This window comes from Ascidiella aspersa, chromosome 6 (assembly GCF_963924565.1).
Source record: "Ascidiella aspersa chromosome 6, kaAscAspe10.2, whole genome shotgun sequence".
Taxonomy (NCBI): Eukaryota; Metazoa; Chordata; class Ascidiacea; order Phlebobranchia; family Ascidiidae; genus Ascidiella; species Ascidiella aspersa.
The window spans coordinates 4874615-4902222 of NC_139452.1; the positions used below are offsets into that span (position 1 = coordinate 4874615).

General features: G+C 37.4%; 1 protein-coding gene across 1 annotated transcript in view; it reads left to right on the plus strand.

Moving 5' to 3' along the window:
* Positions 1 to 1019: 1019 nt before the first annotated feature.
* The window catches only part of LOC146139299 (uncharacterized), a 28399-nt gene continuing 1810 nt past the window's right edge, over positions 1020 to 27608 (plus strand). Inside the window, exons 1-6 of the mRNA XM_083392388.1 lie at positions 1020 to 1073; positions 4917 to 5337; positions 15603 to 15658; positions 16498 to 16921; positions 17382 to 17430; positions 23819 to 24351. Coding sequence (XP_083248514.1) covers positions 4947 to 5337; positions 15603 to 15658; positions 16498 to 16921; positions 17382 to 17430; positions 23819 to 24351 — 1453 coding nt within the window. The 5' untranslated portion in view covers positions 1020 to 1073; positions 4917 to 4946. The remainder of the gene's footprint in view (positions 1074 to 4916; positions 5338 to 15602; positions 15659 to 16497; positions 16922 to 17381; positions 17431 to 23818; positions 24352 to 27608) is intronic.

The following is a 27608-nucleotide window of genomic DNA, read 5'->3' on the forward strand; positions in this document are numbered from 1 at the left end:
AACTTATTTTGTTTCGCTGACATATTATGACGCAATCGCCGTACATATTGTGACGCAATCGATGAAACTTTCGCGCCGAAAATACTAGGGTATTCATCCGCGCCCGTTTTTTAAGCATTCCAGTATCCCTCCGCCACCTCGAACCCATAAACAAAACAGCGACGCACTTTTGTTGCGAAGGCCGGAAGTGCAACGCGACCCTCTATGTTACGTCACACACGCCGTTTGCAGTTATCTTGTAGCCTATAACCAGTAAATTTCTCTCTCAAGGGCATTTTATCGGCTCCTACTTACATATTAAAATATGAAGCCTGATCAAAATGTGAACCATTGTAGGTTATTAAACAGACTTCGGTATATGTTGATGGTCTGTTGGCAAAATAAAAAAATAAAAACTGCGCCATGGTTTAATGTTGTGCCTTCATGCTAAAGTAGGGCGCTTTTTGACCATTTCTGGTTCGGTTAAGGTTAGAGTAACCACCGAAGATTTGCTACAGTCCCTTAATAAATAAATCTTTGGGTTCTGTCTCAGTTTAAGCAAAATTATACCGAAAGGGGTGCAAAAAAACTGCCCATGGGCTCGTTTCGACTCCCTGTTTTAAAAACCCGTGTTTATAAAACTGATTCAGGTTCACTAAAACAAAATTGACACTACTGGTGAATTCTTGGCAGGAAAACGGTCTTGTACCAAAATACATGTTGTCTTTTCCAAATTATTACCTCATTTACTTAATAACATTTTATAGTACTTTTAATTTGCAATGTGTTGCACTTGTCTCAATATTTTTCCGAAAAATTATTTAGAAAATTTGAAGCACCCTCGTCCCACGGTCATGTCTGACTCGATAATTTTACACCAGTCCGAGGCAATAATATTAATAGAATGTGTGGAGAAACAGCTAAGAAAGTTTGCTTCTATTATGGTGCCTGGTCAATGAGGTTATTCTACAAGGCCCATTAATAAATATTTTTGATTTCTATGTCCACTCATCCTCGTGTTTTGTGATTTATCGGATGAGCTTTCTGAACACTGTCTTTACAAAATTTCGGATCTTCTGGTGCGACGGGTTTTGGTAAGTAGTAGTTCTTAAAGGATATTTTAACACTTAGCCACAATTAGGAGACTAAAATAAGTCTCTATTTATCCAGGAACTAGGTTAGAGGCCTTTTTCCGCCCTTACAGAATGTCGCTGGTCAAGAATCCACCACTTGTTTTTTTTAAATCAAATTGCAACGGAATAAAAACAGGGCGCTAGTCTAGAATCCTACCAAATTTATTTTTAACGAAACGAGTTGTTAAGTTTGAAATTGCAGGGAAAGAATAAATATGTTGAAATTGGTATAATAATAATACTTCACCCACCCTTAAGGCCCGTTTACATTACAGCTGCACTGAGCTGAGCAAAGCGTAATTTGCATTTAAATTCTATTGTGGCGAGCGTTTCAAGCTTTGCTAAACTCAAGCCCCGTGCAGCAGCTGCAGCTAGCTTAAAAATACGCTTTGGAGCGATTTTGGCGCTCTTTCACTATTGTACGTAAAAATTAATAAAATTTTTTTTTTCTTTAAATGCCGCATACCATAACGCATATTGTTTGGGTAGGGTGCGGGTAAGCGTTTGGTTGAGGGTGAGTAAACATAATATTACTTGACCCACCCAAACGCTAACCCTAACCCAAACAATATGCGTTGTGGTATGCGGTATTATTATTTTTTTTTTTTTTGCATAACTTTTCACGTACAATAGTGAAAGAGCGCCCGATTTTCACGCTTTGCTAAACTGAAGCCCAGTGCAGCTATAGAAACACGTTACGTTTGGAGCGATTTTTACGCCCAGCGCAGCTCACTGCAGCTGTAGTGAAAACAATTTCACGCCCAGTGCAGCTGTAGTGTAAACGGGCCTTAACCCACATATTGTGCGTTGTGGTAGGATTTTAGACCAGCCCCCTAACTTTCACCTTAAACCAAATACGGTTAACTAGCAACTTAAACCCCCAGACGAAAATGTGTTAGGAATCTAGACAAGCGCCAAAAACAGTGTTTACTTTTTTGTAAAAACTTTGTTTAACTAAATATATTATTCAGCTTGAATTGTCTACTCGTATTGAAAGTATTAAAACTACTCTTTCTATGTTTAAAGATTTATGCACTAAATCTGTAAATCCGTAAAAAAATACAATGAAAATTGTTTTGGTAAACTATTTTTTCAGATTAGCTTGACAATAAAATCTTGTTGGTTAATTAATTGGTTCAAAATAAGAAGGTAAATTAACTATAAAAGGCCTGACATGTTGATTGCATTCCAGGTTGGAAAGCTTAGATTTTACGCAGGGGAGACGATTTTGCAGCTTGAAATTGCGCGACTGTAATCACATTTCTACCCAAATTTGTAATAACGTTATTTGTAAAATTTGGACGGCGGAAAATGGAGTATTATACTGAAAACCGTTAGCGCAACGAAAGTTTTGCGCGTTGAGTGGGAAATTGCAATGTGGAATGCCACCTGAAACCATGCTGGTGACAACAGTGGAAAGTGTGGCAAGGCCACCCACAAGTTGCTTTTAACCTTTGAAAGGTGCACCCAAAAAAAAATCTGAACTGCACCCTAAATATATAAAACGCTTATGCACCCTTAACTAATCACAATGACATACGCTTACAGTGCAATGTAAGCAATACAAAGTGCATCTGAAAATCATTAATTGTACTGGAGTTCTTTTTTGATCTTTGTTGCACCGGTCACCCGGGGTTTTTCGACCATGCACCTGCAAGATCTCTCCGATATGTCCCATACTTTTCAGATCAAGCCTACAATGCCAACTGGCAAAATAAAACCATGGAAAATAGCATTTTTAGTGTATGTATCACATTGTTTTGGAGGCCACAAATAATGGAATGCAATTGGGTCACAAAACGATTATTACCCAACATATGTTTAAGCTATATCTCATAAAATACTTTCTTAGCAAGGGCTAAAAGTAGGGATGTTTAAAGTAGAAAATCTACCCTTAATGTTAAATCTGTGTCCAATTCTGCCAGATATTTTGGGTAATTGGAGCCAATATAATTTTTTTCGCCTCGCTATAAATCAGGGGTTCCCAACCTTTTAACTTTCTCGTACCACTTGGACACACTGTACTAAATCATATGTTTATGTAGTTTTAGCTTACAACTAGCATTATTTAACGCTACTTGTAGATTAAGCTATAAAACAGTAGATGCTATCTATCAAGAGCGATCATTTGACATAATTACCACCCACTGTCCCACAGCTTTGTACGGCTTTTCAAAGTAACTGTGCTTCTTGTTGACAAATGACATGACCTGTAGTTTGAAAATCGTAATGATACGAAACAACGGGGATAGTTACGTTACAATAAATGGGCTTCGGATCTTTTTGTAAACAAAACGTACTCCAGGCACCTGATTGCATTCCACTGCCTTCCCGCCAGAGATCTCTGGCGTGGAATGGTTGCCCAAAACTACGCCAGTGACGTCATTTGGCGTGAAATATCGCCGGCCTGGTGAATTAACTAAGAAAAATAGCCGTTTTTGGCGTATATATTGTCCTATTTTGGCGTAGGATTTCAGCCAAAATAAATTTAGGTGTAAATCTTTGGCGGCCACAAATTATGGAATGCAGTCGAGGTCCAGGCATAAGACCAAAATAAGAACAACATCTTCGTTGGAATAAAACGCACTTCGGAATAGGACCAAAATAGCACTAATACCTAATAGTCGCAATACAAAAAATATCGGACTAAGACCTAAATCGTCGGAATAACACCTAAATGGACAGAATCAGGCCTATACAACATTTTAGCTAACCTCAAACCCCGCCCCGAAGTACATCACTAACTCCCCTTATAATTTCACCACCAACCGATTTATAACCCCACCCATTACCCACCAATAACCCTAAACAACCCAAAAAATCCGCTGCGAAAACAGCGGCCCCATTCAAACTATGGCGCCCATACCGCGACACCATAACGGCCGATGCCAGACCCATGGCCCCCGATCGTCCCATAACCTCTTCCTACAGTTTTGGGCGTTATTTTGGCCTTTTATGCCTTATTCCTACGAATTTAGGTCTTTACCTAAATATTTATGTCTTATTCCGACGATTAAGTTCTTATTCTGTAGCGGATAATCACTGCGTTTAGCTTTATAATGTCGTTGATTTTAATACTGTGGTTTTATAGATTTTTCTGCTTTGGGTATTATTGCTTTTTAGGTCTTATTGTGTGTTCCCAACAAAACCAGATAAACAAAATATAACGTTGTGAATCCAGGTTTTTGTGAAAAAAACGGAAGCTCCACCTGAACAACCTTCGTGTACCACTAGTGGTACGCGTACCACAGGTTGGGAACCCCTGCTATAAATAGTTATGCCTAATTCAATACACAGGTGAAAAGTTTGGATGAAGGCCTGTCGCTGTAGCAACTCATTTAAAGTACTTGTTTTCCATGTAGGGAAGTAGTACTTTATAAAAATATACTAGTATCCATTATTCTAGATTTAAAACCCCCAGTTCTAGAAACCACTGGGATTCTACTTTCAATATCCCTAGTCAAAAGAAGATAAAAAAACAAAATATATATTGCTACCTACTGCTTTCAATTATAAATGTAATGCCGTCACAAGAAAAATTGCCCGCGCTATTAAACGCTAGTCTGATCTTAAACAAAGTCTTGAATAAATGTATAGACCTGATTACTTTCTAGTGCCTATAGCCAAAGATCTTGGTGTGAAATGCTGCCGTAAAACCATGCCATTGTGGTTCTAAAATATTTCCGTTTAACACTGAAAAAATATTTTTCTGGGGTATATTTTGCAGTATTTTGGCCTAGGAAATGTGCAAAAAGCAATGCAGTTGAGTGTATACAAATTAAGTGAAATGTTTTTATGTTGCAGGTTTAAATTCTCAAACACAAGAATAAAAAAATGACTAAACTCTTTGTCGGAAATTTGTCATACGACTGTAGCCAAGATACGCTCCGAGATGAGTTTTCAAAATTTGGTGCAGTTGAAGAAGCTGTAATTATCTATGATCGGGATACCAATCAACCAAGAGGTTTTGGCTTTGTCACATTCAGAGAAGCTGGTGAAGCAGAAAAAGCCAAGGAAACATTACACGAAGTAGAGTTTATGGGACGTAACTTGACCGTAAGAGAAGCAACGGATCGTCGAGGAGGAGGCGGCGGCGGTGGTGGTCGAGGAGGTGGCGGTTATGGAGGCGGTGGTTACGGAGGCAATCGAGGTTACGGAGGAGGCGGTGGTGGTGGACGCTACAATGAGGACGATCGTGGTTATAAGGGATATGGAGGCGGAAGAGGTAGATAACTAATTAAAAAAAATCAGGCTTGCCAAAAAGTCTTTGTTTTTCAATTTTCAGGTTAAATGTTTTGAAAAGTCTTATGTTTAATTTAAATTAGTTTAAAACGACGACTACAAGCTATCCAATATAAACTAGGCCTTTAATTAACTTGGTTTTCAGTCTGCAAATGTTTTTTTGTTATAATATTTAACAAAAAACTTTTTTACTCGGCAAAACATTTATTTAAATATTTTGGTGCACTTTTGAAAAATTTGAAAAATTAAATTTGTATGGTAATAATTTTAAGTTAATTATTATCGTATTTTACCTCTTCACTCTTTGATTTAACACTTAGAGATTCAAATGGCAGTGTTGTAATCAAGTCATTTTTGAATGACTTATTTCCCAGTCAAGTCACTTGTAAAATAATTTACAGTCCAAGTCCAGTCTCTTTGAATTAATACCAAGTCATCAGTTGCGCAAGTCAAGTCATTACTGGAGCAAGTCAACTTCCAAGTCCTGTCGTTGTCATAAAAATTAAACGTTAACTTTTAGAATTTTTCTCTGTTGACGATTATGAACAATACCTAAACTAAAAAATAATAAAAACCACAATTAAAGCAAGCAATTTGTTTTATTTGCAAAAATTTTAATAAATAGCTCAATTTTATAAAAAAGAAAACACTTCATTTCAACCCAAGTCATTTGTCCAAAAGACTAAGTCAAATCAAGCAACTTTGCCCAAATGACTGAAGTCTTGCCATTTCAAAACAAGAGTTTCACTAATGTCACCATTTTTTTGTGTTTAGGCGGCGGCCGTGGTTATAACAACAGGAGCAGTTATGGATCCGGGCAAGAGTATGGTGGTGGTGGATATTAATGCTTTTCCTCCTATTTACTTTGTTTGAGTCACTTGGCTAGCCCCGCGCCAATTCAATAAGCGATGTGTGCTCCATTGAAATGTCCCTGTTTGATTGCAAACGAGCGTGGTTATGGTGTTTTACGTGTCCGGTTACCAGTGTTCAAGTTTATATACTGTCCACCTTCTTTTTTATGCTAATAAAACGTTTTGGTCCATTAAATATCAGTAATAACTTTTTTAGTTCTGTGCTCGCCAGCTGAAATATGTTTTTGACTGTAAAAAAATAAGGATTAAAAATGGTTAGTTTATCATGCTAAAAGACGTTAAATATCTTACATTTTAAAAATGAATCCCGGCACAATCTTGATTTCGACAAGCAACTGCAACTGAGACTTTTATTGCACTCTAATATCACACGGTTGTCATGAAGCAAAAAGAAAAAATTAAACTTCATTCCCGATCTGAACAACAATTGTTTTAAAACTTTTTCATCAGGGCTGCAAATTCGGTTTAAAACATCTGGAGCTGGATTTCGGCTACACCTAAAAACAGTACAATCAGTTTCCAGGTTTAACTTTCGCCCTTAACGGACTCTTATAGGGTGGAGGCCTGCAGGGGCATACCCATGTTTTTTAGCTTATAGGTGCCATAAAAAAATCACGGATGACGTCATAAATTAATCAAAACTTTATTTTTTGATTACAGAGAATGAAAAATTGTCAGACAGTGTGAAAATATGCATTTATTCAGTAATTGCTGCGAAAACATTTAACCCGTTTGGTGAGACGTAAATTAGGGGCCTTCGGACTAAATCGATTTTAACAAAAACGGCTAAGAAATTCTACAAACATTTTAGAACTTGCTTAGGTAGTTAAAATACTATTAAATCCTTCATTTCGAGTTGGTTTCCCCTACAACGGGCTGACTAATTTAGTTGGCAACGTGAATATAGGTCATCACTAACCCAGGCGCCTTTGATATAGGCCCAGGTTAGGGTTGTTCAGATTTTGAAAAGTTTAGCTAATCAAAGTTTTTTCCATAGTTTGGACCTTAAAAATAGGATTGACCGAAAAAAATTTAAACTTGGGTCATGATTTCGCCCTCCTCAAAGCCCCCAAAGTTTAGCAGTTAAATCATCGAAATATGGGAATTCCCCTATTACGAAAACGTGCTAAATTGGCTCTATTTAGGGTTCCTCTTTTTCCCGGATTTTTTCACTCCCGGGAAACGGGATTGAAAAATGAAACTTCCCGGGATCCCGACGAAAAAATTATTCATAAAATTACGTCATTTTGATGTTGGCATTTTTTTTTATTTTAGCTTCAAACATTTTATTAAGCTCATTTTTGGGCGTTCTTTCACTTACGTACTTAGAAAGTTATGCAAAAAACAAAAGAAAGAAATAGCGCATACCACAACGCACATTGTTTGGGTTAAGGTGAGGGTTAGCGTTTGGGTGAGGGTGGGTCAAGTATTATTATGTTTATGATTATTAATACCGCTGGACCCACCCTCACCCGCATTCTAACCCAAACAATATGCGTTGTGGTATGCGCTATTTCTTTCTTTTGTTTTTTGCATAACTTTCTACGTACGTAAGTGCGTTGTGGTAAGCGGTATCTAAAGACCGTTTTTTTTATTAATTTATACGTTCATAACTGAAGGAGCGCCAGACCTTCTCTAATACGAGTCAGGACCCTTGTTTGTGACGCATTTTTTGTTAGAATAAATTTAATTAGGTTTTTCCGCTGGTAAGCGCAAACAAAACAACTCAGTCAACAACGTTAACATGGTTGGTACTATTTTTTTTCTTTATATTAGTCAAAAACGGCAATATTTTTAAAGTTTTGCTAGGTTGCCGAATACCCGGGGTTATAAAAAAAAATTCCCGGGATTCGGGATTGCTAATTCGCGGGAAATCCCAGGAATTTCCTGGAGAGGAACCCTAGCTCTATTGTTACTAAACGGTGACAAATAGTATTGTAAAATGTTATTTGTAATACATCAACAACAAATACACATATTCAACACAAAGAAGCATTGGAAATTAGCTAAAAGATGGAAACTATCGCCGGTGTTCTTTTATGACTTGCAGAAGGTTAGATGCTGCTGTGCATCATCAGTAATGTTTGCTGGGTAATCAGTGTTTAACTTGACCATTCTCTCAGCAGCATCATTAACAACTTGACAGTATTTACAAAATGTTCTGCAACTTGGTAGTCTTTATCTTGCGGCCAGTCACAAACTGGAAGGCTCAGCCAGTTGCACTGAATGTCCATAGATGAAAAAAGAAACCAGGACTCCTAGCCGACTAAATTTTCAATTGTGGTGCTCTTTTGAACGCATCACTGGCAAAGTTCAGGGAAACTTTACTTGGTTTGGATGTATCCAAACTTTTCTTGCCAATGCCGCTTTCCTATCTTCGTCCATAGTAGGGTGTGAACTGAACATAGAAAACAAAACAATTTCTACATTTATGTACCAATGATTTTTTTTTATTATTATTAATAAAATAGATAGCGAAAAAAACGAACAAGAAAAACAAATCAAAATAGTGAAGCTCTCAAGCAGCTAACGACCATTTACTTTTGTATTTTGTCATACTTCCTCTTTTTAAAGCCGAATATCGCTCGGAAGATAGCAACAGTAAAAAGCGTAACATAGTCGGGACAGTGTCGGCATATTTACTTTGATAAATAACATAACGCGCCATAAAAGGACACAATTCACAAATGTTTTGCACGGTTCGTTTTTGTGCACTCCAAAGAGTAATTGCTCGCGGGAAAAAAACACACAATATTCGTAGTTAAGTACTTAATCACGCACTCACGTTTTCCCAGTATAGACACGTAACAGGACACAAATAAAACAAGTACCTTTTGAGATAAAGCATTTGGGTATATTAACCGGGACAACACTCATTTTAAAGGTTAAGATTGGAATCATGAGGGTCTTGATAACTATTATTTTTCCGAGAAGAGAGAGACCCCTCGCGGACCAAATATTTGATACTATTTTAATTTTTTTCAGAAGTGGTGTGAAGTTTTTTTCAATTAGATCGGCGTCGTTACTCGAGCTAGTGGGAATTTCAACGCCTAAGTATTTAATAGTGCCTGATGGCCATAGAAGGCCACTTGTTCCATGAGTTTGTGACAGTATTCACGATTTGTTCCGATAAAAAAGGCGTTTGATTTGGACATGTTGACCTTGCAGCCTGACATTTCGCCGAAGTCATTGATAATCCGAAAGACTTCTGCAAAATCCTGATCACTACCCGATAGAAATATTGTAGTGTCGTCAGCAAATAGGGACACTTTAAATTCTTTGCCATTTATTGTGATGCCGTTTTGGCGGCCCTGTTTCGGCAAGGCATTCAACGCACAGGACAAATAAAGTTGGAGAGAGAGGATCTCCCTGGCGTACGCCACGTTCAACGTTAAACGATTTTGATAAAAAGTTGTTGTTAACAATAACGCACGAAGGATTTTGGTAAAAACATTCGATCAATTTAATAATATTGCCCCCGAACCCGAAAGCAGCTAAGGCTGTATATATGAAGTCCCAGTTTACCGTGTCAAAGGCCTTGAACATGTCTAAAGACAGTATCGTGCCAGGTATATCGTAATAGTCGGCGCAGTCAATGATATCGAACAAAAGACGAATATTAGTGCCTATGTATCGTTTTGGGATAAAACCATTTTGCATAGGCGAGATAATGTCGTTTAGTACCCCTCAGATCCTGAATTCATTTTTAACGTTTTCGACGAGAGATCCGTCAATCAAAAATAAATCTAAACGCGATGATGCCGCTGGTAGTTTCTGAAGCCTTGAGAACTTTTTAACAGTTGGAAATTTGTGGCCAAAAATATCTGTTAGTTTATAATGTGTCATATATTGCAAAAGACTTTCTCTTGCTTTTCGGTTACGATGTTTTTACTTCCATTTTGATCTAGGACAATGTCCAGAACTAGATTAAAGTCCCCTCCCATGATTATTGGGGCATCGGAAAAGCTATCAAGTACGGCGAATAAATTGATGAAAAATTCTGGATCGTCCTTATTCGGCGCGTAAACATTAACAATTACTATTGGGGTTACATTTATTGTAATTTCAACCATTAAGTATCGACCTTCTTGGTCTACCCGTGTGCCTGAGACGGAATAGGATAAGTTTTTGTCGATTAGTATTGCCACCCCTCTACTGCTTGAGGTGCCGTGCGCCCAAAACGCTTCCCCTCCCCATTCCATACACCATAACTTTTCGTGCTTAGCACTACCATGGGTTTCCTGCAAAAGGGCAACGTGACACTTTTTACGACGTAAAAAATTAAAAATCGATTTTCTTTTCATAGCAATGTTTAAACCTTGAACGTTGTGTGAAATAATATTTAAAGACATAAAAATACTATTTAAACGCGTTCGACACCAATATCAATGTACCACTCGTACTCCATGCCACAATCACATCTAAACGCTTTATTGGGACCCATAAGACAGGAATGCTTTTTCCCGCAACTACAGTTGACTATCTTATACTTGCAATGGGTATTACTACACGCTTTACACATGGTAACCTCAGGTAGCGACTTAACAGTAAAACAATTACAGACAACAGAGTACCTTTCGCACTGTATGCACTCAAGCACATTTTCCTCTGCTATGAGTTCACTGGGGAAAGGGATAGGCACCCAGCCAACTGCGATGTTAATCTTGTCATTTTCGTATAGTTTAACAAATTTCACTGATTCTTCTGCGCATAGCTTTGTGTAAAGTTCTAAAACATTTTGTCTATTGGTGCAAGTTATGTCGACGTTTTGGCCTCGCATTTCTGCAATCCCAACTAATTTCTTCAGCGGATAGTCCATACTTTTTATAGGATTCAGAATTTCGTCTCTTTTCAATAAATGAACTGTCCTCATACTTAAGCAATTCGGCCTCTTAAAGCTGGCCGCATTTTTATTCACTGCCTGAGCGTAACTTGCTCTGCTTGCCATCTTTCGCTCCGCACTCCACGAGCGCCAGACTGGGAATGAAAATGCCTAAACCTATAGTTTCTATTTTTTCGTTCGAACGCCACTAACCAAATTTATGCAATATAGCACACAAATGTAACATTTTTCAACTTCATTCCGTTCATTATACATATACGTTTGTATATTGGGTCGTTACAATTCACAAAATTGCCAAAAAGAGTTAAAAACGACGATTTTCGATTTTGCTCCCATAAGAGCCCATTGTAAATTGAGGCGATTTGGGAAACATTTGAGCGCGCATGAATCTGAGTTGCACAACTTCTATTATTTCTATGGACTTTGGGTAAAAGTATTTTCCGCACAACTTCAGCACACAGTTCATGTAACATACGTTCATGTAACAACCGCCACACAAAAGCATACACTTTCACCAGATGGTGCGGTTAATCTTTGTTGGCATACGTGGTAACTTTAGTTTTGAGACATTGTATAATCAACGAGAGAAATAAAACGCGGCAAAAAGTTTACTGATAGCTTGAGCGACACAAATCACCAAGGCAGCTCGCTCTGTAAGACCTACTATTTCACCCTAACAAACCCTGGTATATTTAAATTAAATTTTTTTAAATATATATTTTTTTAAGAGTTGAATGTTTATTGATGTGAGGGGGGGGGGGGGGGCTTAAATATAAATAGCTGTCTGGTGAGTACTACTACTGAATTTTTTCAAAGATGGTAGTGTAACGGATTCAAGATTCAGTCAAGCATCGACGACCACGTTTCTCATTTCTTCGGAAAATGGAAGCGGAAAAAGCAAAAATAAGTTTTTCGCCAAATAATGTTCTCTGGGGATGTCCTGTAACCGAATGAGGCAACCATTTCAAGTATAGTAAATTATATATAGGGCTGTTAAACTCGGCGCTGGTCTTTATTTTAATAGTAACGAAAACGATTTGTCAAATTTTGGATTTCAAGTAAGGCATAAATATAATAATAGTACATACACACTCAAACGCTAACTCTCGCCCTAACCCAAATATTGTTAGCAATACAAACCCGCAGAAAATACTGTTTAGCAATTATGAAAGCAACGTACAGTCAATATTTGGGTTAGTTTGGCTGAGGGTGGACCAAGTATTATTATGTTTATTATTTAATATTAAAGCCCATACAGAAGTAGTATCATTTTGGACGTTTCGAATAACTCTTTATTCATTTTCAACATCTTCTGTATGGGCTTTGATATTCTTATTACGTCTTACTACAACCTCCAACCATTATGCTCACAAAATTATTTAATATTATTGCTTAACCAACCAAACGCTAATTCAAATAATGTTTGTTGTGGTAGAATTCTGGACCAGCGCCTAAAATTGTGTTAAGTATGTTATTTTTTGGAATGCATTTTCAATTGAGTATGTGTAAAAACTCAAAACTTATCTGAATAACAGCATGAGGAAGTGCAAGTGCCATCTGGAAAATAAGTTTTATTTCCCACCTACAAATATATAATGTATATGTAGTGATGTTCAGAATAAAATCCCAATTTAAAATTTTATGATAAAAGTTTGTTGACCTCTGTTTTAGATCATTAACTAAAGTCATTACAACACTGGCAAATATGAACCTAAGTTTAAGTTATCAAATGAATATTAAACTTTAAACATTTCTACTTCATTTTCTCCTGTAATTAACAGCACAGTGTAGACAAATTTTCTGTACAATGCAGGCAATCTGTGAGCTGGTGGTTGAATTTTTACCTTAAGTTAACTGTTTTCCGACATTTAGGTGTGCACACCAAGTGCATGTTGCCAAATGGGTTAAAACTATGGTGTTGATATGCCACAGAATGCAGTCTGGAATGCAATTTAGTTTTGTAAAAGGAGTTTTTTTGTTGGAAAGAAAGTTTAAAAAGTTTTAGAGTGCCTTCTATCAGTTACCACTATTTTATTCATAATTACCTTCATACTGTAAAAATGACCGCAAATCTTTTTTATTCAGATTTCTGATTTTGGTAAAACTAAAAAAATGGCAAATATTAAACTGTTTGTTGGAAATTTGTTGTTTAACTGCACCCAGGAAGATTTAATGGAATGTTTTTGTAAGTTTGGCAATGTTGATGATGCAGTCATCATAATGGACCGTGAAACTAGTTCACCCTTATTTGCGGATCACAGTGCAATATAAAGTGCATCTGAAAATCATGAGGTGCACCTGAGTCGCACTTTTCTGACCTTTGTTGCCCCGGTCACCCATTTTTGGGGGGGCTGTGCACCTGCAAGATCTCATCGAGATGTGCCATACTTTCCAGACTGATCCTGCAACACCATGTGGCGCAAAATACAGTGAAAATTTCACAGCATCTTGGGTGTAGGTATCGCAGAGTTTTGGCGACCACTAAATTATGGAGTTGGGACGAACACAGACGTCCAGGGCAACATATAGCACGCGGGACGGATTAGGCCGCCAAGCAGCTTAAATCGGCCCACCCCTTTTTTTCCTTAAAATACATCGGCTAAGCGAAAACAAGGCTGAGTTTCTATGTGTTTGGTTCTATCGTAAGCACTCTTTCCTGGGACGAATCTAGTCATAACTAGGGTTCCTCTCCGGGAATGTTTCGACGGGATTTCCCGCGAATTAACAATCCCGAATCCCGGGAAATTTTTTTTATAATCCCGGGTATTCGGCAACATAGCAAAACTTTAAAAAAGATAAAAAAGATTGTCGAATTTGAGTAATATAAAGAAAAAAGTAGTACCAACCATGTGAAAGTCGTTGCTTGAGTTGCTTTATTCGCGCTTCACAGCGTAAAAACTTAATTATATTAATTCTACCAATAAAAATGCATGCACATTTTTTTAAATAAAAACAAATAAGGGTCCTGACTTTGATACAAGATGGTCTTGTACGATTGCAGAAGCAATATTACAGAACATAAATGGGCGCATCTTCAGTTATGAACGTATAAATTAATAATAAAAAAAACGGACCTCAAATACCGCATACCACAAGGCATACTGTTTGGGTTAGGGTTAGGGTGAGGGTTGGTCAAGCGTTATTATTAATAATAAACATAATAATACTTGACCAACCCTCGCTCAAACACTAACCCAAACAATATGAGTTGTGGTGTGCGGTTTTGTTTTGTTTTTTGCATAACTTTCCACGTACATAAGTGAAAGACCGCCCATAAATGAGCCTAATTAAATGTTAGGATTTATATCGGTTCCAATTACCCTAAAAATAAACGACAGAATTGGATTCGAATCCAAGGATTCAATATTCTGCTTTGAACATCCCTAGTAGTGTGGATGACGGACGTGTGAACTTGAATTTTAAACCAAACAAACGTGTTTTTTTTCGCTCTGCACCAATACGTTTTACTGCCTCCGTAAATGTAATTAAACACGGTTTTACGTGCAAAAAAAGATCCGAGGCCTGCCTGATTAAAAGTTGTTCTACCATTTTAATAACACAATTCTTAGTTAGTATTTTGTGCGGCCCGCAGAGACTTATCTGAGTTTGGTTTTGGCCCGCAACTAGAAAAAGGTTGCCGACCCCTGGTTTATACAGTAACCTGTGGTTAGAATGATATAAATACAACATGCAATAAATATGATAGTACATTAATTAGTTATTACATATTAAATTAATGTGATGGTTGAGTTTGTTTTTGCTCTGATAATGTCTTAATTGCTAGTAGAGTGGTGGAAAGAGCCAGCCGCATGTCATATTGAATATCCAAGACACTGCGCTGCATTGTCTTCAAAAGTACCATTGTTAAAACCCACATTCATAACGATATATTGATGGGAAAGGCAAGAGCATGGCATATAATTTTATTAAGCTTAGGGTACGAATTGCTAAGTTTTGCCCAAAATGTGGTCAAACTATTCTCAAAGCTCAATCGGGTTGCCGTCTCTTCTTGCGGCTTCAATTTTTTGTTATAGTGGCCTGCCACAACATTTTAGGTTTCTCATGCGGTGCGCGGCTAAAAATAATTGCTGACCCCTGGTCTAACCTGTCTCACAAAACAATTTTCACCAAAAATATGTTTTGAGCTCTATCTCCTAAAACACTTTTTTTTAGCAAGGGTCAAAAGTAGGGAGGTTCAAAGTAGAATATTGAATCCTTAAATGGGAATCCATTTTAATATCTGCCACTACTGACTTCGGATAATTTTCGTCTCACCGCAGATAGTTGCGCGTTATTTTACATACACTAGTGGAACAGTTGGGTGAAGGCCTATTGCTGTAGCGACACATTTTCAGGGTTTGTTTTCAATGTGGGGATGTAGTACTTTGTGTTATTTAATAATCCTAATAAATTTCAATCAAGCGTTATTGGACGAGCAACCAACATGTAAAACCAGATGCAGGGTTTGTAAGTTCCTTAGTGGCGTACTCTTAGTTCTAAAATATGCTGGCATTTTGACAATGTGTGCTACAGGATTACTAAAGTACAACTTTCGGCCAATATTCAGAAAGGTTACGCTCAGCGTAATTGTAAAGTATTGATTATGCATTACTGGCAATAGTAACATTGTATTTTTGCAGTGCATTATTTGACAGCGTCATAGATCATGTTAGTCAAAAATAAATTTATTTACAAAATCGATTCTTAAAGTTCCGGTTTAAATACAATATAAGTTGTGTTAAATCTAAAAATGTGATTCAATAAATGTAGGGTATAATCTTTGAATTGTAAGTCATTTGATCTTAAGTTATGTAATGTAGCCCCTATTAAAAAAACCAGCAACTCTTTATAGAAAAAAATTAAAATCGACCCAAAACAGGTTTATAAAGTTCCGGTTGGACTTCTTGATATATAAATGTGAGATTTAGTGCTGTGACTGTAGACCATTACAATTAATCTATCCCCCAAACAAAATGCGTCAAAATAGTTAAATAAAACTAAAGTAGGATTCTAAAGTTATGGAATCTGCTGGGATCCTGCTTTGAACAACCCTAATCAAAAGAAGACTAGAAATTTGTTAATGTAGCTTGCGATTTCTTTTTCCACAGAAATGTAACAAAATATATATGACTACCTAGTACCTACTGCTTACGAATAAATTTAATGCCAACAAGAAAAATTGCCATTACTTATCACAACACTGGAAATTTTCCAGTGCCTAACAAAACCAAAAATCTTTAGCGTGAAATGCTGCCGAAAAAAACATGCCAGTGTGGTTATAAAATATTTTTGTTTTACTCTGTAAAAATATTTATCATGTGTATGCATTGCAGTATTTTGGCGTAGGATATTGGCAAAAAAGGAATTCAATCGAGTGTTTATAGAAAGTAAGTGAAATGTTTTCATTTTGCAGGTTTAAATTCTCAAGCACAAGAATAAAAAAATGACTAAACTCTTTGTCGGAAATTTGTCATTCCAATGTGAACAAGATGAGCTCCGAGAATACTTTTCAAAATGTGGTGACGTTGACGATGCCGTAATTATCCAGGATCGAGATACTGGTCGAGCCAGAGGTTTTGGCTTTGTCACATTCAGCAATGCTAGTGGAGCAAAAGAAGCCATAAAAGAATTGCACGAAGTAGAGTTTATGGGACGTAACTTGACCGTAAGAGAAGCAACGGATCGTCGAGGAGGCGGCGGCGGCGGCGGTGGTCGAGGAGGTGGCGGTGGAGGTTACGGAGGCGGTGGAGGTTACGGAGGCGGTGGAGGTTACGGAGGCGGGGGAGGTTACGGAGGCGGTGGTGGGCGCTACAACGATGATCGTGGTCAGAGGGGATATGGAGGCGGAAGAGGTAGATAACTATAAATTAAGAAAATCAGTGATGCCAAAATGTCTTTGTTTTGGTTTTTAGATTGAAAAGGTTTTGAAAAACCTTGTTTTTTCAAAAAAATTCTGGCAGACTTAAATTAATTAAAATGAGCTTAAACGACAACAAGCAATCCAATATTAACTCAGCTTTTAATTAACTTGGTTTTTATACTATAATATTTAAAAAAAAACTTTTTTACTCAGCAAATTATTTATTTAATTTTTTTGTTGTACTTTTGATTAGAACTTATTTTTTTTGTTTACCATGAAAATTAAGATATGGTATTTAGAAAAGTTTTTTTAATTTTCAAAGTTAAATTTGTATGGTAATAATTTTAAGTTAATTACTTATCTCATTTTACCCTTATGTTCACTTTCACTCTTTGATGTAACACTTTGGAGACTAGAACTCAAACAAAAGTTTGACCATTTTGTGTGTTTAGGCGGCGGCGGTGGTTATAACAACAGGAGCAGTTATGGATCCGGGCAAGAGTATGGTGGTGGTGGATATTAATGCCTTTCCTCCCATTTACTTTGTTTGAGTCACTTGGCTAGCCCCGCGCCAATTCAATAAGCGATGTGTGCTCCATTGAAATGTCCCTGTTTGATTGCAAACGAGCGTGGTTATGGTGTTTTACGTGTCCGGTTACCAGTGTTCAAGTTTATATACTGTCCACCTTCTTTTTTATGCTAATAAAACGTTTTGGTCCATTAAATATCAGTAATAACTTTTTTAGTTCTGTGCTCGCCAGCTGAAATATGTTTGTGACTGTAAAAAATAAAGATTAAAAACTGTTAGTTTATCATGCTAAAAGACAGTGAAAATCTTACATTTTAAAAATGTATGGCACAATCTTGATTTCAACAAGCAACTGTTAACTGATTTCTTAAACTTCACTAAAAAGGAAGACTAAGTAAACTCCAGATAATACATTAGACCAGGGGTCGGCAACCTTTTTGTAGTCGCGGGCCAAAACCAACCTCAGAAAGGTCTCTGCGGGCCGCACAAAATGTTAACTAAGAATTATGTTGTGAAAATGTTAAAACTACCGTGGCGGACCTCGGATCTTTTTTGCGCCTAAAACGTTTTTAATTACATTTAAGGGGGCAGTAATAAAGTATTGGCGCAAAGCGCGAATAAAATGCGTTTGTTTGGTTTAAAATCCGAGTCCACACATCGTCATCCATACTACTAATGAAAAGTGTAATAAAACTACTGAAACGCAATAAAATTTGTTAATCTAGTTGAGTGTTTGTCAACCTTTTAAAGTTCGGGCACACCTGGCGAGCGAAGCGAGCGCGATTTTATTTTGGCATAACGCCATTTCTTGCAAGTTTGCATTATTAGCCTACATTGCCGACAATAAAAACTAATAAAAAAATATATGTCCAATATTTGTGAATACGTTTTCCGTTTATCCGCGGCGCACTTGGCAGCCTTCCACGGCACAACGGTAAAGAAGCGCTGATCTATATTTCAAAAGACAGCGTCAAAACGTAAACAAACCGAATGGAAATCGATCATTCGCGCGAAGCGCGAAAATTTTTCACACTTAGGTAGTTAAAATAGTTAAAAAGTATTTGAAATGGAATCGTGCCTAGTTTGTCAAAGAGGCGGCGGGCCGGATGAATTTCATCGGCGGGCCAGATCCGGCCCGCGGGCCGTAGGTTGCCGATCCCTGCATTAGACTGTCACTAACTCCCTCTCTTTAGTACGAAAAGTTCGAAGTTTTATTAGATAAATGTTTAAATATACCAGTTGGAGCCAACTTTTGATTGCGGTCGACTGGTTCGGTAAAAACTCATAAGAACACCGTTTAAACCTTTTGAGCGTTAATTGCATTCCAACCCAGCTGTATAGGTTAAATTGTTACATCAAAGAACGATCCAGTACCCTGGATATTGGGAGATTCCTTTAAACGGGATAACAGAAAGGAAAATAGAAAGCGCCGAAAATTTTGCTACTATGTGTAATAGGGAAATATAAAGTTAGGATATCGGCCATGGCCGAGTGCAGTTTTATTTGAGATCAGGCTGAGAATGAGAAATGATAGCTTTGATAAAAAGAGCCATATATGTCTCGCGAGCCATACGACCCCTGGTTTAAAACATCTTGATTCCTACTAGCCTACACCTAAAAACAAACCAGTCAGTCTCCCAAGTTTAACATTCGCCTTTAACGGACTCTTTTGAGTCTCGAGTCCGGCTCCAACTCCGCACCCGCTTAAATCAAATATTTGAATATATAAATCCACTTATAGGGTGGAGGCCTGCAGGGGCATCTCCACGATTTTGAGTTTTAAGGTGCCATAAAAAAAATCACGGATGACGTCATAAATTGATCAAAACCTTATTTTTTAATTACAGACACTGAAAAATTCGACGTAAATTAGGCGCCTTCGGACTAAACCGATTTTAACAAAAACGGCCAGGAAATTCTACAACACACATTTTTGGGACTTGCTTAGGTACCATGAGGGGCTACTTTGAACAGCACTCTGACTTTGAACGCTAATCTAAAAAATCCATTGCACCATACATTAAGGTCTGTAAAATACACAATATAAATCGGTTTTCCCTGAAAATTTCATGAAATAGACTTCAATACCCGCTCTTTCCGAATATTTTAAAACAAGATTTCTATGTTGACAGTAAGGACTGCTTTGATACTGAAACTGCACCACGTGACTTTTATCAACATTTGGTACTTAGTAAGTAGTCTGGAAACTTTTAGTTGGATCTCGAAAAGTAAAAGAGGTTTTGATCTATTTTTTTCAGTGAAATGCTAAGAATTGTATTAGCACACGAAAGATAATTCAAAACTGGGTTTATGTTGAGAATACCGTTCATTATCTAAAAATTACTAAAGTGGGTCATCTTTTTATTTTGATGTGATTAACTTCGAAGAGTGTTTCCAAGTAGCCCCACCTACTTTTTTGGCGACATCAATACGTTTTTAATGCTTTTCAAAGTAGCCTATACGTGTTGTTGTTGCATTAAAGTATCATTGATAAATAATGTCCTACTTTAGAATCGTCATACCTTAGTGGTACTTTCGTTGACCATGCAAATGATATGCATACGGAAGTTTAATTTTTTTTTTCAGCATAAAAATACATCCAATAATTCATCATATTTTATGAACTAGATTATTGATAAGCACTGTAAAACATAGTTCGTGCATACAAACGATCACTTGGATCACGAAACTATACAGCCTATTCGAGTCAAACATTGTCAACAGCGATGGGGGCGGTTCAGAAAAGGTCTATGTCGTTAGAGAAAGCAAGCAAAATGCACAACATTCCTTTGGGAACGTTGAACAACAAACACACTGGTGCTACCGGCCATCTAACAGTTTTTAGCGAAGTGGAAGAAGATGCGTTCGTTGAATTCATCCAAATCGTTGGAAAATGAGGTTTTGGACATGAGAATTATAGAGGGCCAAATTTCCCTTGAAAGGTGATAGAAATTGTTGTGTTTTCAATCACGTTTGCGCCTTGCTTCTTTACAGAGTCCAAATAAGCACAATTTGCTTGTTGTAACTTATTTTTTTTGCTTGTTGTAACTTAGGTTGTATTTAGTCGAAATCAGTAAAATGGAATGGTAACTTAATAGTAAGTGAACAGCCTTTTATAGGCCCACCAAAGTAATTGCAAACACACCAATTACATTCCTGCAGTAGGCACAAATCAAACGCGTACACACAAACAACGCATAGCAATTAAAATAACACAAGAATGCCTCGAACCGCGTGCTCGGGAATAGCGCGGTTGCGTTCCACAACACCTCCCCTTTTAAATTATTGTCCACCCAAAACACCGTAGCCGAAACCTCCTCGGCTGTAGACGTTGTCTCTTCGAGCGACGGGGATTGTCGGGACCAAACCTCGGGGAATCGTGAGGAGTAGGTGAGGATGATGCCGGTATATCAGTGGACGGGACCAGAGGCATTACTAACCCAAGCGCCTTTGATATAGGCCCAGGTCTTTATAATTGTTTGACACCGTTGATAAAAATGCAAGAAGACTTATATATTCTACTGCATTGCTTATAACCTACTTGCTTGAAATGTGAACTACATTCGCTCGAAGCGTAGCCTAGTTGCTCGATTTTAAAAAACGTAAAACAAATCCTAATATCTGACAATATGCAACTGACCTACATATACAGCCTAGTCCACAAGAAGCATTCGGAAAGGCTTACCGAAACCAGTCAGGCTAGAAAAACAACTAGCCTGCAGTGGGGAACTCAGGACCGCTGGTTATGCAATGGTTCTATTCCAGGATGGTCCAAGGTGTACAGCATCACAAGCCACAATATTTCTTGTATATTCTTGGCGGGACACATACATATTAACGCTGCATGCGTTCTAGGGTTTTATCAACGATTTTTGTTTAAACTGGTCATGAAATGTTTAAAAATGACGTTGCAAAGCATCGTCAAAAACTTCTGCTGCTATCGTCGACGTTGTGCGCAAATGGAATCAAGTGTTGTCAGACTGGGAAAAATGGTGCGCGCGAAGCGCGAAATTTTTGCGTATTTAACAATTTAGCTTTAAATTTAGAAGATTGCCTTTTATAAGAGCGGAATGTTCGCGGAAACCGTACGTATCCAACTATAATTTTAACAGAGATGTTGCATACTATACAACCGTTAAATTACAAAGACGTTATCGTTTCGCAAAAAAGGTTTCACCCAGATCAATTTGGCTGAAATTAAACTTGAAAAGGGTCAGAGCGTTAGCCTAAAGTCACAGTAAAACCTCTATTTCTTTTAACCCTTAGGGTCCGCATTGCAATAATTCAAAAGTGCTTCGTGGGCCAAGGCCTGGGTTTGGACCACCCACTTCTATTGTAGGGTTGCTTCTCGACGTTCTCCCTTCTGAGCCAGTATAGCTAGCTCAGTTGGTACAGCGGCGGTCCCGGTATGATCGGAAGGCCTCACGACTGGGTATGTCTGTTTTTCTAGCCTTGTCTTGCTTTTTTTGCGCAGATGGTAATATTAAAACTAAAACGCAGCCAACTGAAAAAGTTTTAATGCCTCTAGCGAAAATTGTGTTGTTTATGATTTAGTGTTGGGCTTTGCAAGCAAAACTGTCTTTTTTACAATAGCAGCCGTGGTTCCTGTGTTCGTTCATACCACTTGAAGTTATGTTTTTTTTACCTACAATACATGAAAAGCATTGCTATCGGTATTCGAAAACGGTGAATGTGCATATTTTTTATCATTTAAAAAATACATTATAAACAAATGTTTGATGGTCACGGTTATAAGCGCACATCTTTCGCTGTCTAAAACAGATCCCTTCCTGAATGAAATGAGTTGATAACAAGACAAAGAAGTGTGGCCTGATTAGAAATGTATATTCAAGAAATCCTGTTAGCGAATGTATAGCCTACTTGGTTGTAACAGCAGACAAAGAATGGCCAAGCTAGCCAATAGTTTAACCCTTGCGCCATATAGTAGCAGACGCAGCATTTTGTTGCAAATCTCCGAAATACCATTTAGTCAATTTAGTGCTTTCCTTCACACCTCCAAACAGTGTGTAAATCCCGCAGGGCCATATATCATTATGGTAGAATGACAGAAGGTTGCAATTATACATTGTTTATGGGAAAATTACATGTTGTTTATTAAGGTTGACACTCAGCAAATCAGTACTTACGCATTTTATACGACAAATAGAGCAAAACCGACTCCGTAACGAACACAAATCTAGCGTTCAAAATGACAATTTAGCCAGGCCCTTATATAGTGTAGCAAAAATAGACTGTGACTTAAGAAACCTTGCAGCTAATTAAAGAATATTAGGCCAACCGCCACATAAAAGCATAGCCTACAGCTCTACACTTTAACCAGATGGTGCGGTTAATCTTTGTTGACATACGTGCCATTACGTGGTAACTTACACTAGTTTTGGGAAATTGTATAATCAAGAAGAGAAATAAAACGCGGCAAAAAGTTCACTGATAGCTTGAGCGACAGAAATCACCAAGGCAGCTCTCTCTGTAAGACCTACTATTTCACCCTAACAAACCCTGGTATATTTAAATTAAAATTATTTAAATATATATTTTTTTAAGAATTGGGTGTTTATTGATCTATAGCGGGGGCTTAAATATAAATAGCTGTCTGGTGAGAACTACTACTGAATTTTTTTAAAGATGGTAGTGTAACGGATTCAAGATTCAGTCAAGCATCGACGACCACGTTTCTCCTTTCTTCAGAAAATTGAAGCGGAAAAAGCAAAAATTAGTTTTTCGCCAAATTAAGTATTTTCAGCATTATTGCTGGCCCCATATGTTCTCTGGGGACGTCCTGTAACCGAATGTGTCAATGTGGAAACCGTTTTAAGTATAGTATAAATTATATGTAGGCTGTTAGGCACCGGTCTAGAATACCACAATTATTAAATCAACGAACAATTTTTGGGTTAGGAGTTCGTTTGGGAGTGGGTGGGTCAAGTATTATTATATTCATTATTTAATAATAATACTGGACTAACCCAAATAATGTGCGTTGTGGTAGGATTCTAGACCAGCGCCGGCTGTTCAACTTTGCACTGGTCTTTATTTTAACAATAACGAAAACAATTTGTCAAATTTTGAATTTCAAGTAAGGCATACATATAGTAATTGGGCTGGTGGTTGAATTTTTACCTTAAGTTAACTGTTTTCCGACATTTAGGTGTGCACACCAAGTGCATATTGCCAAATGGGTTAAAACTATGGTGTTGACATGCCACAGAATGCAGTCTGGAATGCAATTTAATTTTGTAAAAGGAGTTTTTCTATTTTAAGTGCCTTCTATCAATTACCACTATTTTATTCATAATTACCTTCATACTGTAATAATGACTGCGAATCTTTTTTATTCAGATTTATGATTTTGGTAAAATTAAAAAAAATGGCAAAAAATAAACTGTTTGTTGGAAATTTGTCGTTTAACTGCACCCAAGAAGATTTAATGGAATGTTTTTGCAAGTATGGCAATGTTGAAGATGCAGCCATCATAATGGACCGTGAAACTGGTAAACCTCGTGGTTTTGCATTTGTCACATTTGATACCGATGATGAAGCGGAGGAAGCAAGGACAAACCTTGACGGCTCTTCATTTCTGGGTCGTGATCTCACAGTAAGGCATGCAGAAAATCGACGCGGTGGTGGCGGTGGCGGTGGCCGAGGTGGTTACAGAGGAGGAGGCGGCGGTGGTTACGGAGGCGGCGGTGGTGGTTACGGAGGCGGGGGTGGTGGTTACGGAGGCGGCGGTGGTAGTTACGGAGGCGGCGGTGGTGGTTACGGAGGCAGCAGAGGTGGTGGAGGAGGTCGCTATGGAAATGATGGCGGTTACGGGGGAGATGGTGGATATGGAGGAGGTGGCGGCGGTGGATACAGAGGAGGAAATTCTTATGGTAATAAATCCAATTAGGATGTCTAACAATATCTATTGGACCTGATTAGGGTTCCTCTTTTTCCCAGGAAACTGGATTGAAAAATGAAAATTCCCGGATTCCCGACAAAAAATTATACCTAAAATTTCATCGTTATGACATTTAAAGTTATTTTATATTAGCTCCAAAGATTTAATCAAGCTCATTTATGTTCTGTAGTCTTGCTTCTGCAATCTTACATGACCTTGTATTTAAATTCAGCACCATTTTTTTGTTTTTATTTAATAAAAAGCACATTTTTTGGGGTAGAATAAATTTAATGAAGTTATATCTGTGGTAAGCGCAAATAAAGCAACTTAGGCAACGTCTTTAACAGAGTTGGTAATATATTTTTTCTTTACATTAGTAAAAAACGACAATTTTTTGCTATGTTGCCGAATAACCGGGATTAAAAAAAATTCCAGGTATTCAGGATTGTTAATTTGCGGTAATCCCGGGAATTTCCCATCAAAACATTCCCGGAGAGGAACCCTAGACCTGAAGCCAGGTGTTAGTATCGCTACTTGTCAGATACTGGGATGGTATCACTGCAGATCTGATTCCAAATTCATACAGGAATTTTAGCCATGATTTGTTACCAAACACAGGGATTCTAGCTTTTGAAGTCAATTGAAAAAAATAGGTTCACAGCTGCCGGTAACTAAACTCCTCAATGCTAAAGGCAAATTTTGACTTAAAAAAATGGGAAACATTATGTTTAAACCTTTCAATTTCATATAAATTTTGCTTGTTTGAAAATAGTAAGGACGTCATGTGATATCAGACCGGAATACTTTTTGTTTAAGGTTTGTTTTTCCAAAAAAAAAAAAAAAAAAAAAAAAAAAAGTTGTTCTAAGTTTGTGTATGTGTTTTGTAAAGACTGTGGTACTTACTTGTAAAAGTGACCCATAAAATTAACTGATACAGGGTTGTTCCTAAGCAAAAATCTACACTCGCCAGGCGGGCGAGCGGCTATTAATCAGCACTCGCCCGGACAAAATACCACTCGCCAAATTTGTTGGCACGCCGTCTGCAAATTTTCGTCCTAACGCGGTCATTTCTTGGGTATCTCTAACCTGTCTTGTGGTTTCTATACGTAAACATTGTTTTTTTATAAAAGTCTGGTCGTTTATTTCCATGCATGGATGAACAAATTAATGACCCATATAGCAGTTTTTTAGCGAAGTATTTTTCACAACCTTTAGTGAAAAAAATAACATTGACAAGTGATTTCAATTTTCCAAGGGCGTCCGCAATTGTGCGATTCGCACCTTAACATAACTGCGATATAAAATATTCACAGACAGTTATTTTTTAAGCTTTGGCTTTTGACCGCTATGATGTTTAAGAGATCGCAACAACACACTTACGTAGACCAATTGCTAATTCTCAGCTGTAGTTACACAAGTAGGCGATATTTTTAAATATCGTAGTGTTCACTGGACCGTTTCGGTCTCTCAAAACATAAAAAAACACTTCTTACAAATATTATTATAAGACATTTGCATTTAAACTTATTGTTACAAAAACTAATAATTAAAATAAATACAAAAAGTAGAATTCTTATCCTGGGTACATCGCAGGTCCAAAACTTTTCCAAAGGCGTCAACGACTGGGTTAAACATTTAAAAATTAATAATGTTGAACTTAAACGATAAACCTTTTAACTATTTGCCACTGCAGCAAAGACGTCTTTGAATGTTTGCAGTTAAACGATTGTTTTTTTTTAACGCTACAAAGAGTCTTTATTACGATCATACAACGGGACAAAGAGTCTCTATTACCAGCTTGGAACGTGACTTCGATTAACCTTATTATTTGTGTAGTGTTGAATGTATTTGCGTCTTAGTGTTTAGGGAAATAACTGGCGCTAATTTATATTTCGCTTAGTAGTCGTGCTTAACACAAGTTGTCCTAAAGGACCTACACCAACTAATTAAATTTCTCGCCAAAGCCACTCGCCAGTCGGGCGCTCGCCAGTCGGGCGAGTGGGTGTCAATCAGCATTCGCCAGGAGCGATTTGTACTCGCATTGGTGAGCGGGCAAGTGCTTAAGCCCAACCCTGTGATATGTCACTCCTACCTATATATCAGCAAATTTTAGCTGATATTTTTATTAATATTTTGCTGTAAACTTTTTAAATATTGTTTTCTTGAAAAAATATAATTTCCATTTTTTTTTATCTTTTTGCCATTGTGAAACTTACTTTTTTTTTTGTAAAAAAAAAGCGCTTGCCAATGCAGTCTCTGGTTATTATGCAAGGCATTAAAGTTACGGATTTTTGTAGCTTGACTAAACAATCTAATTAGTGTCAAGGACTCCCTAAAACATAATGCTGGTGAACCCATAATCGAAATTTGATGAAGATTTAAGAAACATGGTTCAAATCTTAATCGAGATGAGTTCAAGTGACATCCACCCCTTTAATGTTCAAGTGATGTATGTTTTAAGCGTTTAATGGATGCACCAGAACCAAAATATAAAAAAATAATAGTAATGTTAAAACTGTTAATATGTCCAGCCTTGTGTTGGCCTTTGTAATACAAAATTATTAACCCAGAACTGTCAGAGCATATCAAACAGAGTCTGGTTTACAGTGTTATTTATAGAGTTTGGTTGTGTTTAGTATTACGTTTAATAATGCAGTGTAAAGGTTGGTTCACACTAGAACAGTGGTTCTCAAATTTTTTCAAAAAATTACGCAACGTACCCCTAGCAATTATTTTTAATTGCTTACGGCCCCTTAAAAATGTGAACAAATAAACGCGTATAAAAGGGAAGGGTGCACTTGCTTCTTTACTATCAGCTTGGCTATGTTTGGTTTTGTTGATAGCATATTTAGTATAGAAAAATCACTTTATTTGAGTGAAGCAATCACAAACAGTTTAAAAACCGTGACTGATAACTGTACAGCCCACAATGACAGCGAAGCAAGCTTTAAAAAAGTAATTTTCCACACAGCACAACACTATGACATCACAATGCACAATTCAACTCAAACATGCAATCGCGTCAATAAACAACTGATTGTAGCTTGTAATGACAAGCGAAAACACGTTTGAATTACGCTAGCGCAGGGGTCGGCAACCTTGTGGCACGCAAGATGATTTTGCATGGCACGCCAATTGATTTAACGCTCATGTTATATCACCTTAAGAAAGTGCAACCATTATATCACTACCGCATCATTAACATTACTAATACATCACGAACACTAGCGCTAACTAAATGGTTGCACA